General features: G+C 39.7%; 1 protein-coding gene across 4 annotated transcripts in view; it reads left to right on the top strand.

The window, feature by feature from the left end:
- Positions 1–2,322: 2,322 nt before the first annotated feature.
- The window catches only part of USPL1 (ubiquitin specific peptidase like 1), a 40,047-nt gene continuing 29,799 nt past the window's right edge, over positions 2,323–12,570 (top strand). For 2 of the 4 annotated variants that reach the window (XM_057533149.1, XM_007164164.2), the window contains exons 1-3: positions 3,397–3,683; positions 11,020–11,185; positions 11,701–11,829. In XM_057533149.1, the coding sequence (XP_057389132.1) occupies positions 11,087–11,185; positions 11,701–11,829 (228 nt within the window). In that variant the 5' untranslated portion in view covers positions 3,397–3,683; positions 11,020–11,086. Of the gene's footprint in view, positions 2,438–3,396; positions 3,684–11,019; positions 11,186–11,700; positions 11,830–12,570 lie in introns of those variants that run through there. The other 2 variants (XM_007164163.2, XM_057533148.1) reach the window with 2 other exon arrangements.

Raw genomic sequence — 12,570 nt, 5'->3', positions numbered from 1 at the left:
TATAGCAGGCAGCTTTTATATCCCATGTTTGGGCAGACTTGTTTTGTTATTAAGGAATCCAATCTAGCAGAGGGGGGCAAAAGCTGAAAATGTGAGAAGAGGAAAAAAAAAATCCTAATTGTACAACACTGTATTCCTATTGGGGCTGCTTATTATTAATTTATAAAAAACTCCATTTGATTAAATCATGTTCGTTTTTTAAATGAAAATAGGTAAATAAAACTTCTCCTGACAGGAGTTTTATACATTGCTAACAAGGGTATGGAGGCAATGAGCTTGAATCCTACTGGAAGGTAACTGCACTCTTGAGGACCAATGTTCATAGAAAGAGGCATTCCAAATATATTGGTGAGAAATAAGCAGAAATGTACACAAATTTTCTCACCTTCGGACCATTACTCTAATACAAACGAAAGGGGAGTTTTCTAGTCAACCTCTCCTTATTGACGTCTACATTAGTATCCTTCCTTTAATCGTATAAACTCTTTTATGCCTTTTTCTACTTTTTACAAGAGGAAAAGTTCTGGAATCAAAACACAGCACACACTAAAATCCATTCTTTTCTTTCCACAACTCAAGCCCCACCTCCATTTTGTTTCTGTTACTATTAAAGAATTTCTCCCGGCAAAAAATCAAATTTGCACTAAAAGACTATAAATCAACTTTGCAGACAACAACGACTGATATGATTCAGTTTGGGCATGTTGACTTTCAATCTTAAAATTTTAGCGACATTTTAACTGAATCAATTATTTGTTCAATGTATGACGTTTTCAGCAAGTGTTCATTACAAAAAAGTGTATTCCATTCTAAAAATGGAAATACCAGGGGTGAAAAAGAAAAACCTTCTGAATTACCGCTACTGTTTCAGGAAGAAACACTTACTACATCCTCGCATTTTCATCATAACTCATTAAAATAAAAGAAAATCTAATTAGCTAGATCTGACAACCAATACAACGGCACGTTAGGTATCTAGTACAACCACAGAAAAGGTAAACAAACACCAACCAGCCTATTTTTCAGTTTTCTGGAGAAAAACAAAACAAACTCTGTTGGATTCTTGGCCATTTGCATTCAGAAGAACCGAAAACTAAAATTCCTTCTCACTGAAGAATTTCTTGGTACACGGGACTTCCTTCTCTATACCATCCTATCAAAATTATCAGCATTATTCCAGAATATAATTAGTTTGAGACCACTTTAAAGAAAAAAAGCCACAGTCCAAAATGCCCATGGTGATTATTCTGTAAAGAAATGGTCAGAAACTACACATTGTTAATCCAGGACACAACTCAATCGAGCGAAGGACGTCTGGAATATGCTGCCCCCAAGATTCAGAACGCAGACTCAGAAATAGCACGCGCGGTCACGATGTCCCTTAAACCACATGACCTTCCTACGAAAGCAGAGCCTTAAACTTAGAAACTCCATGAGAACTCCCCCCTCCTCTGAAGTTAAAACAAGGCAGGGCAGCTGAAATGAGCGCAGCAGGGACACGTCGGCCACTGCCTAGTAAGAATGGGTCCTGGAGAGCAAAGTTCCTGTGCTCGGGTACTCCCCTTACCGTTAGAAGATCTGGGAGGGAGGAAAGGAGGAGAAACACCCAGAATCCTGGTGGAAAAGCCCCTGGCCTCGCAGATGGGGTTTAGGGAGACAGGGAGGGGCAGCTCCGTGTGTGGTGACCCTTTGTGAACACGCTCTGTGGCAGCTCGGCTCTCACCGAAGCTTTAGGAGAGCGCACTATGGGGGCCTCGCGCGGCCCGCCGTCGCGGTGACCTCGGCGCTGCAAGGAGGCGCCGGCCCAGAGCCTCCATCGCACCCTCCGCCGGCTGGGGAGCCCTTCCCTCCTCGCCCGCCCACCCACCCACCCAAGTCACTCAAGGGCGCGTCGCCTTCCGACCCGGGCTCGCGCGGCCAGAGCGCAACGAGACGCGTTCCCGTTTTTTTCCTCAGCGTAATCCCTCCGCTGCCGACCGCGCACTAGTTTTAATCACGCCCCACCCCCTGGCCGCCGGCGTCACCTCCGCCACTCGAGCGCTTTCCAGCAGCTTCCAGAAATGTCGCCACCCCAAACCCAGCCACTCACATATGGCGGGCTCTGCAGCCACCGGCCCCGCCCCTAGTCGTCGCCGCAGCTGAAACTGCGACTGCGGCAGCCGGGCGGACAGCCACGCCTCTCTGCGGCGGCCTGACGGAAGTGCTCCCGTCCTCGCCTTCCCCTCCACGCTTACGTCCTTTCAGGTCCCGCGCGGGGCAGGAAGGGGAACCCTTTAGCCGCGGACTCAAACCGGAAGCTGCTTTTCTAGCTGAGGGGCCGGTGGGGGAGGGGCAGGCTGAGGGGAACGTGGGTTGAACGTTGCTCTGTGGTGTGGAGCTCGAGCTGGAACAGGAGTTCGGAGCGATCCGGCGCGAAGAAGGGGCGGACCCGCGGCAGGTAAGGGAGAAGACGGAGTAGTTTCCCTCAGCTCCTGAAATAGGGCAGGGGGACACAGCTGGGGTGATCTATGGGACGGTTGCTCGCTGAAAGGAGGGGCTAGGCTGGGAGGGGGAAAGGATGGGAGTAGGTTCAGGTGGGAAGACTTGGTGGTGAAGGTATTAGAATGGAGTCACAGATTCATTCGTTTGAACTCAGAGAGGTAAATGCTGAAGAGAAACCAGAGTTTCCCCCGCCCCCGCTTTCCCAAGGAGCGTGGAGACGGGGAGAATTAACGGAACCCTGCTCCTCCTCGGTTTCCAAGGTTGGGTTTTGCAAGTGACGTGTCTTAGTCTGTGATTCTGGACGGCTGGGTTGGGTACCAGACAGGGCTGGGCGCCGAAAGCCGATCCCGTTCCTCGGTCTCAAGTCTGCTGTGGCCTTACCTTTGACAGTTCGCGTGCCCACTTGGTCTTGGAGGGAAGGCTCAAACGGGTATAAGGCCTTCTTCGAACAGCTGGTTCTCTGGGTTTCCCCATTTTGCACATGGGGCTGTGAATTAAGCTTAATTGCTTCTTTCGCTATCCCCAGAGCCAACTTCACACTTTGGTTGTGCTGTAACTGGGTCCCTACTGGGTTAGTAATTGACATTCGGGCTTTTGGAGCATCAGTGGATCACAGAAGTAATGAGAAGGGGGGGCATCATGAAAAAGATGCGGAAGTTGAAGTGAAGTAGAGGAGGGTAAGGCTGGAAAACCAGTGGTCTCATAGTACAGTGAGCTTTAGGTCATAGCACTACCTTTAGGTCATACTGAGCTGTTTGGACTTTCCTGTAATCAGACTGGAGTCAGTAGAGGATTTTAAGTTGAGCAGCGACAGACTCAGACTTGTTTTATAGAAGCATCACTTTGGCATGATACTGAGTGGGAATGGGATAGAAAGAGAGGTGGGGATTTGAGATGCTTCCAAAGAACTGTCCGTAGGATTTGATGACTTTCACTAAGTAAAGAAGAGGGAAGTGAAAGAGTAGAGAACCACTCAAATTTTTCTTTTTCTTTTTTGTGCGCGTCGTGTGACATGCGGTATCTTAGTTCCCCAGTTCCCCAAACATGGATGGAACCCGTGCCCCCTGCATTGGGAGGACGGAGTCTTAACCATTGGACCGCCAGGGAAGTCCCGAGAACCACTCAGATGTTCTAGTTTGTGTGTTTGTAAGGATGGAGGTGCCAAAATCTAGGTGAGATACAAGCAAGAGGAGCAGGAACAGGTAATTTTGAAGGGAGGACAATGAAGGCAGTCATTTAGAAACAAATTAAGTTGTAAGAATCACCCCAGGGTTTTGTACATAGGACCCAGTAAATTGTATTTGGAAGACCTGAATAGCCTACCTTTGGTATTTTTTTAAGTGAATTTTCTTTTGGATGTTCTGCATGTTAAGGATTTCAACCACCAACCTGCCTGTTTTTCCCATTGAAACGTTGGGTGATAGGATCAGGAGAGCAGATTTGAAGGCTCCTCATGTTTTACTTATAGCAGAGAGAGAGAGAGAGAACCAGCTGGAAAAGTTTTCTTCACCCCTCAGGTGGATGGAAATTTTCATCAAAAAAAATTTGTTCAAGATACATAGCTTACCAACTTCCCTTTTGAGAATACTGCATAATGATCCAAGCTATGCTGCATATTTTCTGCATAAAGTATAAAATAGCACCAAATAGTGGTTGAAATTTACTATATGTCAGGTGCTAAGCATTTTATGTGTATTATCACATTTAATTCTTAGAACAAACTAACTTCACAAATAAATTTCTGAACCTAAAGTTCATGCTTTTATCCACTCTGGAACCAGAAGTTTGACACTTTATTATATAGTTCCCTTTTGTGAGTAGATTGTAAATAGAACCAGCCAAAGTTAAGAAATTAGTATTGTCTGTGAGGAGCTTAAAAAGTTATCACTACACTTGTTTTTACCCTTTTGGCAGTGGTTCTCAATGGGGTGATTTCTGCCCCTCCCCCTGGGAGCAGGGAGGAGGGAGGGACATTTGGCCATGTCTAGAGACATGGTCACAACTGAGGGGTGGGTGCTGTTGGCAACTAGCACACAGCAGTCATCGATGCTGCTGAACATCCTCTTAACACACAGGGCAGCCCTCACAACAAAAGAATTATCTGGTCCAAAATGTCTATAATCCTGTGGTTGAGAAACCCTGCTTATGGGTATTTCTTTAGGAATAGCATATTGAGATCCACTGATACTTTTTTCTTTTTGCATATTTGAATTTTATTTTATTTATTTTGTATACAGCAGGTTCTTGTTATCTATTTTATATCTATTAGTGTATGCATGTCAATGCCAATCTCCCAGGTCATCCCACCACCACCACCCCCACCACTTTCCCCCCTTGGTGTCCATACAGTTTGTTCTCTACATCTGTGTCTCTATTTCTACCCTGCAAACCAGTTCATCTGTACCATTTTTCTAGGTTCCACATATATGCGTTAATATACGATATTTGTTTTTCTCTTTCTGACTTCACCATGTATGACAGTCTCTAGGTCCATCCACATCTCTACAAATGACCCAATTTCGTTCCTTTTGATTCCTGAGTAATATTCCATTGTATATATGTACCACATCTTCTTTATCCATTCGTCTGTCGATGGGCGTTTAGGTTGCTTCCATGACCTGGCTGTTGTAAATAGTGCTGCAGTGAACATTGGGGTGCATGTGTCTTTGAATTATGGTTTTCTCAGGGTATATGCCCAGTAGTCGGATTGCTAGGTCATATGGTAGTTCTATTTTTAGTTTTTTAAGGAACCTCCATTACTGTTCTCCATAGTGGCTGTATCATTTTACATTCCCACCAACACTGCAAGAGGGTTCCCTTTTCTCCACACCCTCTCCAGCATTTGTTGTTTGTAGATTTTCTGATGATGCCCATTCTAACTGGTGTGAGGTGATACCTCATTGTAGTTTTGATTTGCATTTCTCTAATGGTTAGTGATGTTGAGCATCCTTTCATGTGTTTGTTGGCAATCTGTATATCTTCTTTGGAGAAATGTCTATTTAGGTCTTCTGCCCATTTTTGGATTGGGTTTGTTTTTTTGATATTGAGCTGCATGAGCTGCTTGTAAATTTTGGAGATTAATCCTTTGTCAGTTGCTTCAAAATATATGCAAATATTTTCTCCCATTCTGAGGGTTGTCTTTTCGTCTTGCTTATGGTTTCTTTTGCTGTGCAAAAGCTTTTAAGTTTCATTAGGTCCCATTTGTTTATTTTTGTTTTTATTTACATTTCTCTAGGAAGTGGGTCAAAAAGGATCTTGCTGTGATTTATGTCATAGTGTTCTGCCTATGTTTTCCTCTTAAGAGTTTTATACTGTCTGCTCTTACATTTAGGTCTCGAATCCATTTTGAGTTTATTTTTGTGTATGGTGTTAGGGAGTGTTCTAATTTCATTCTTTCACATGTAGCTGTCCAGTTTTCCCAGCACTACTTACTGAAGAGGCTCTCTTTTCTCCATTGTATATCCTTGCCTCCTTTGTCATAGATTAGTTGACCATAGGTGCGTGGATTTGTCTCTGGGCTTTCTATCCTGTTCCATTGATCTATATTTCTGTTTTTGTGCCAGTACCATATTGTCTTGATTACTGTAGCTTTTTAGTAGAGTCTGAAGTCAGGGAGTCTGATTCCTCCAGCTCCGTTTTTTTCCCTCAAGACTGCTTTGGCTATTCGGGGTCTTTTGTGTTTCCATACAAACTTTAAGTTTTTTTGTTCTAGTTCTGTAAAAAATGCCACTGGTAATTTGACAGGGATTGCATTGAATCTGTAGATTGCTTTGGGTAGTATAGTCATTTTCACAAGGTTGATTCTTCCAATCCAAGAACATGATATGTCTCTCCATCTGTTTGTGTCATCTTTGATTTCTTTCATCTGTGTCTTATAGTTTTCTGAGTACAGGTCTTTTATCTCCTTAGGTAGGTTTATTCCTAGGTACTTTATTCTTTTTGTTGCAGTGGTGAATGGGATTGTTTCCTTAATTTCTCTTTCTGATCTTTTGTTGTTAGTGTATAGGAATGCAAGAGATTTCTGTGCATTAATTTTTGTATCCTGCAACTTTACCAAATTCATTGATTAGCTCTAGTAGTTTTCTGGTGGCAGTTTTAGGATTCTCTACGTATAGTATCATGTCATCTGCAAACAGTGACTGTTTTACTTCTTCTTTTCCAATTTGTGTTCCTTTTATTTCTTTTTCTTCTCTGATTGCCATGGCTAGGACTTTCAAAACTATGTTGAATAATAGTGGTGAGAGTGGACATCCTTGTCTTGTTCCTGATTTTAGAGGAAATACTTCCAGTTTTTCACCCTTGAGAATGTTGTTTGCTGTGAGTTTGTCATATATGGCCTTTATTATGTTGAGGTAGGTTCCCTCTCTGCCAACTTTCTGGAGAGTTTTTATCATAAATGGGTGTTGAATTTCGTCAGAAGCTTTTGCTGCATCTATTGAGATGATCATATGGTTTTTATTCTTCAATTTGTTAATATGGTGTATCACATTGATTGATTTGCGTATATTGAAGAATCCTTGCATCCCTGGGATAAATCCCACTTCATCGTGGTGTATAATCCTTTTTTTTTTTTTTTTTTTTTTAAATTATTTATTTTTTTATTTTTGGCTGTGTCGGGTCTTCGTCTCTGTGTGAGGGTTTCCTCTAGTTGTGGCGAGCGGGGGCCACTCTTCATCGCGGTGCGCAGGCCTCTCACTGTTGCGGCCTCTCTTGTTGCGGAGCACAGGCTCCAGACGCGCAGGCTCAGTAATTGTGGCTCACGGGCCCAGTTGCTCCGGGGCATGTGGGATCTTCCCGGACCGGGGCACGAACCCGTGTCCCCTGCATTAGCAGGCAGACTCTCAACCACTGCGCCACCAGGGAAGCCTATAATCCTTTTAATGTGTTGTTGGATTCTGTTTGCTACTATTTTCTTGAGGATTTTTGCATCTATATTCATCAGTGATGTTGGTCTATAATTTTCCTTTTTTGTAGAATCTTTGTCTGGTTTTGGTATCAGGGTGGTGGTGGCCTCATAGAATGAGTTTGGGAGTGTTCCTTCCTCTGCAATTTTGTGGAAGAGTTTGAGAAGGATGGGTGTTAGCTCTTCTCTAAATGTTTGATGGAATTCACCTGTGAAGCCATCTGGTCCTGGACTTTTGGTTGTTGGAAGATTGTTAATCACAGTTTCAATTTCTTTAGTTGTTATTGGTCTGTTCATATTTTCTGTTTCTTCCTGGTTCAGTCTTAGAAGGTTATACCTTTCTAAGAATTTGTCCATTTCTTCCAGGTTGTCCATTTTATTGGCATAGAGTTGATTGTAGTAGTCTCTTATGATGCTTTGTATTTCTGGGGTGTCTGTTGTAACTTCTCCTTTTTCTTTCTGATTTTATTGATTTGAGTCCTTTCCCTCTTTTTGTTCATGAGTCTGGCTAAAGGTTTATCAGTTTTGTTTATCCTTTCAAAGAACCAGCTTTTAGTTTTATTGGTCTTTGCTATTGTTTTCTTTGTTTCTATTTCATTTATTTCTGCTCTCATCTTTATGATTTCTTTCCTTCTACTAACTTTGGGTTTTGTTTGTTCTTCTTTCTCTAGTTCCTTTAGGTGTAAGGTTAGATTGTTTATTTGAGATTTTTCTGTTTCTTGAGGTAGGCTTGTAGTGCTATAAACTTCCCTCTTAGAACTGCTTTTGCTGCATCCATAGGTTTTGGATCGTCATGTTTCATTGTAATTTGTCTTTAGGTATTTTTTGATTTCCTCTTTGATTTCTTCAGTGATCTCTTGGTTATTTGGTAATGTATTGTTTAGCCTCTATGTGTTTGTGTTTTTTACGTTTTTTTCCCTGTAATTGATTTCTAATCTCATAGCGTTGTGGTCGGAAAAGATGCTTGATATGATTTCAATTTTCTTAAATTTACTGAGGCTTGATTTGTGACCCAAGATGTGATCTATCCTGGAGAATGTTCTGTGTGCACTTGAGAAGAAAGTGTAATCTGCTGCTTTTGGATGGAATGTCCTATAAATATCAATTAAATCTATCTGGTCTACTGTGTCATTTAAAGCTTGTGTTTTCTTATTAATTTTCTGTCTGGATGATCTGTCCATTAGTGTGAGGTGTTAAAGTCCCCCACTATTATTGTGTTACTGTTGATTTCCTCTTTTATAGCTGTTAGCAGTTGCCTTATGCATTGAGGTGCTCCTGTGTTGGGTGCATAAACATTTGTAATTGTTACATCTTCTTTTTGGATTGATCCCTTGAGCATTATGTAGTGTTCTTTCTTGTCTCTAGTAACATTCTTTATTTCAAAGTCTATTTTATCTGATATGAGTATTGCTACTCCAGCTTTCTTTTGATTTTCAGTTGCATGGAATATCTTTTTCCATCCCCTCACATTCAGTCTATATGTGTCCCTCGGTCTGAAGTGGGTCCCTTGTAGACAGCTTATAGATGGGTCTTGTTTTTGTATCCATTCAGCAAGCCTGTGTCTTTTGGTTGGAGCATTTAATCCATTCACGTTTAAGGTAATTATCGATATGTATGTTCCTATGACCATTTTCTTAATTGTTTTGTGTTTGTTTTTGTAGGTCCTTTTCTTCTCTTGTGTTTCCTACTTAGAGAAGTTCCTTTAGCATTTGTTGTGGAGTTGGTTTGGTGGTGCTGAATTCTCTTAGCTTTTGCTTGTCTGTAAAGCTTTTGATTTCTCTGTCGAATCTGAATGAGATCCTTGCCGGGTAGAGTAATCTTGGTTGTAGGTTCTTCCCTTTCATCACTTTAAATATATCGTGCCACTTCCTTCTGACTTGTAGAATTTCTGCTGAGAAATCAACTGTTAACCTTATGGGAGTTCCCTTGTATGTTATTTGTCGTTTTTCCCTTGTTGCTTTCGATAATTTTTTTTTGTCTTTAATTTTTGCAAATTTGATTACTATGTGTCTCGGCGTGTTTCTCCTTGGGCTTATCCTGCCTGGGACTCTCTGCGCTTCCTGGACTTTGGTGGCTATTTCCTTTACCATGTTAGGGAAGTTTTTGAGTATAATCTCTTCAAATATTTTCTTGGGTCCTTTCTCTCTATCTCCTTCTGGGACCCTTATAATGCAAATGTTGTTGTGGTTAATGTTGTCCCAGAGGTCTCTTAGGCTGTCTTCATTTCTTTTCATTCTTTTTCCTTATTCTGTTCTGCAGCAGTTAATTCCACCATTCTGTCTCCCAGGTCACTTATCCGTTCTTCTGCCTCAGTTATTCTGTTACTGATTCCTTCCTAGTGTATTTTTCATTTCAGTTATTGTATTGTTCATCTCTGTTTGTTTGTTCTTTGATTCTTCTAGGTGTTTGTTCTTTAATTCTTCTAGGTCTTTGCTAAACATTTCTTGCACCTTCTCGATCTTTGCCTCCATTCTTTTTCCGAGGTCCTGGATCATCTTCGCTATCATTGTTCAATTTCTTTTTCTGGAAGGTTGCCTATCTCCACTTCATTTAGTTGTTTTTCTGGGGTTTTGTCTTGTTCCTTCTTCTGGTACAAAGTCCTCTCCCTTTTCATTTTGTCTGTCTTTCTGTGAATGTGGTTTTCCTTCCACAGGCTGCAGAATTGTAGTTCTTCTTGCTTCTGCTGTCTGCCCTCTGGTGGATGAGGCTATCCTCCACTGATACTTTTCTAAAAAGCATTTTTATTTTTGAAATTATTCCTTGGCTTGAATGGTGTGTAAAGTTTATACAGCGGGAAACAATAGCATAACTAGTTTTTAAAGTGAATCTGTGAGCCCCAGTTTCCTAGGAAGTGGTTGTCATAGAATCATGGATTCTTAGATTTGGGAAATATTTTGCTTGAAAGTGTTTTACAACATCCCTGTGAAGTGGTGATTCACTCTGCTTAAAGTTCTCCTTTATCTTGTTTTCCTTGTATTTTAAATCCATATCTAAACCACTGTTAACAATTACTTTTCCCTTACACTGAGCTCCAGTTTCATAATTTCAGCTTTACTAAATGTGATTCTACTCCATGGGTCTACACTCAAAACATTGTACGATTGACAGTGTTTATATTTTTGTTCTGTTACAGATTATTTACTTTAATGTAAAATAGTATTTTGTTGGCAGCTTTTATTTAAAAAGTGGCACTGTTCTCAGTTGGTGATGTATTCTTGGCAGTTGAAAGCAATAGGAATGTATGGGGTTCTTTTGTCCTTGTTAAGTAATGGCACAATGGATCTGTGTTTTATTTAAATATTTTCTTGGTATAATGCTTACAGATTTGTTTCAAGTTGTGCGTAGACTAAAACCTTAGGTTTTCAAGGTCTCGTTAATATATTTAAGTAATAGCTATCTCTATTACAAGTTTTGATAAATTTGCTTACAAATGAGTCTACTGTGAAGACTGGTCCTATTGCCAGTTTTTGCCCTCTCTCCACAAATTTGCTAGATCTTTAAATAAATTTAGGTATTTTGTTTTCACTTCAAGATTACAATTTCAGAATATGTTTAACATAAGATATATAGTTCTCAAAATATACTTAATATACATACATCTTATAAAAATTGTCTATTAACTTTTTTTTTTCCAGGGTTCATTGAAAAATCCTTAGTGATATTGACATGTTTCAAGTGACATAAATTAGCCAATGACTCGGAATGATGGATTCCCCGAAGATTGGAAATGGTTTGCCAGTGATTGGACCAGGGACTGATATAGGGATATCTTCACTCCACATGGTGGGGTATTTGGGAAAAGTTAGTGAACTTATTTTTTGCCTCAGTGCAAAGTTGGTTTTTTCTCTCCTATTTTTAAGACTTAAATTTGGTTTTAATTTTACCAGTTAATTTTTTAAAAATTGTATCTTCCACGGAAATCTTACAGTAATGGCGAAAGATTGTTCTCTGTTTACCTCTCTATGTTTTATTGATATGTAAAAGTAGAAATAAAACATAGACCGTATAGTTTACTATTTGAAAATGTTGAACGTATTTACAGTGACAGTTGACGTTACTTTTTGTCTTGCAGATAAAACTGATGCTATTTTTAACACTTAATTTAATATTTAAAACTAGAATATATTCTTTCTGGAACAATAGCTGTATTAAAGCCTATATGCATTTCTTTTATTTGCCATTTTTAAGATATCTTGCCAGGACACTTCTAGGTAAAAATTGTACATTTTTTTTCTGTTTACTTTTCCATTTAACTTTTTGTAATTTGATACAATCTAGGAATGTCTATATTTTAATTTACTTTTTTTCTCTTTTAGAATTATGATTCAGCTAAAGTACCGTCAGATGGGTATTGCCCTGCTTGTAGGACGAAGGGAAAGTTAAAAACCTTAAAGACTTACCGAATTAGTTTCCAAGAATCTGTCTTTTTGTGTGAGGATCTGCAGGTAAAGTATTAATCTTAGATGGTATTGAAGTTTTCGCCTTTTGCTTTTTTCTTCAGTGTTTAAATTTGTACTCATTTTGTAGTTTTTAGACTGTATGTTTTTAATATGTAGATAGTCTCTAGATCTGTCTGGTATGTAATTTTAAATATTTTGTTTTATTTTGCCACTTGATTTCCTGAGTTATTACATGAAGATGTTTGTTTTTATTGTCATTAGACTTGTGAGAAGAGAGAATATATTTCAAGATTTTTTTTTTTAAACCTTGTGGGGGTCCTTTTAGCTGTTGTTATTCTCATGTGTTGGTTTATTAACTTTGGGACTTATTGAAAAGTTTATTAATCTCTAAATATTATGTACTTAAGGGTCTAAATATCTTAGAATTGTAGTAATTTGTACCCACTGGTACAACTTTTTACACAGGAGCTCATTAAATTCCATAATACTCTATATTTTACTGTACTTGACAACTTATGAAACTGTCATATACATACTTAATTCTCAAAACTTTGCAAGGTAGGTATTCCCATGTTGTGAATAAGAAAACAGATGCAGAGTGTTTAGGAACACAACATCTTCATAAAGCAGCAGAGCAGTGATTGGAATACAGTCTTCTAATTTCAGATATGTATTATTCCAGGTAAACTAGCAGTTCATCAGAATCACTTGGAATGCTTTTTAAAAATTTCTGAGTCTCACCTAGGTGCTTATTAAATAGAGTAGGCCCAGAATTCTGTAGTTTTA

The sequence above is a fragment of the Balaenoptera acutorostrata genome, chromosome 18 (genome assembly GCF_949987535.1).
Source record: "Balaenoptera acutorostrata chromosome 18, mBalAcu1.1, whole genome shotgun sequence".
NCBI classification, from domain to species: Eukaryota; Metazoa; Chordata; class Mammalia; order Artiodactyla; family Balaenopteridae; genus Balaenoptera; species Balaenoptera acutorostrata.
The sequence above is the reverse complement of the archived record's forward strand: the minus strand, read 5'-3'. Positions and strand labels throughout refer to the sequence as shown.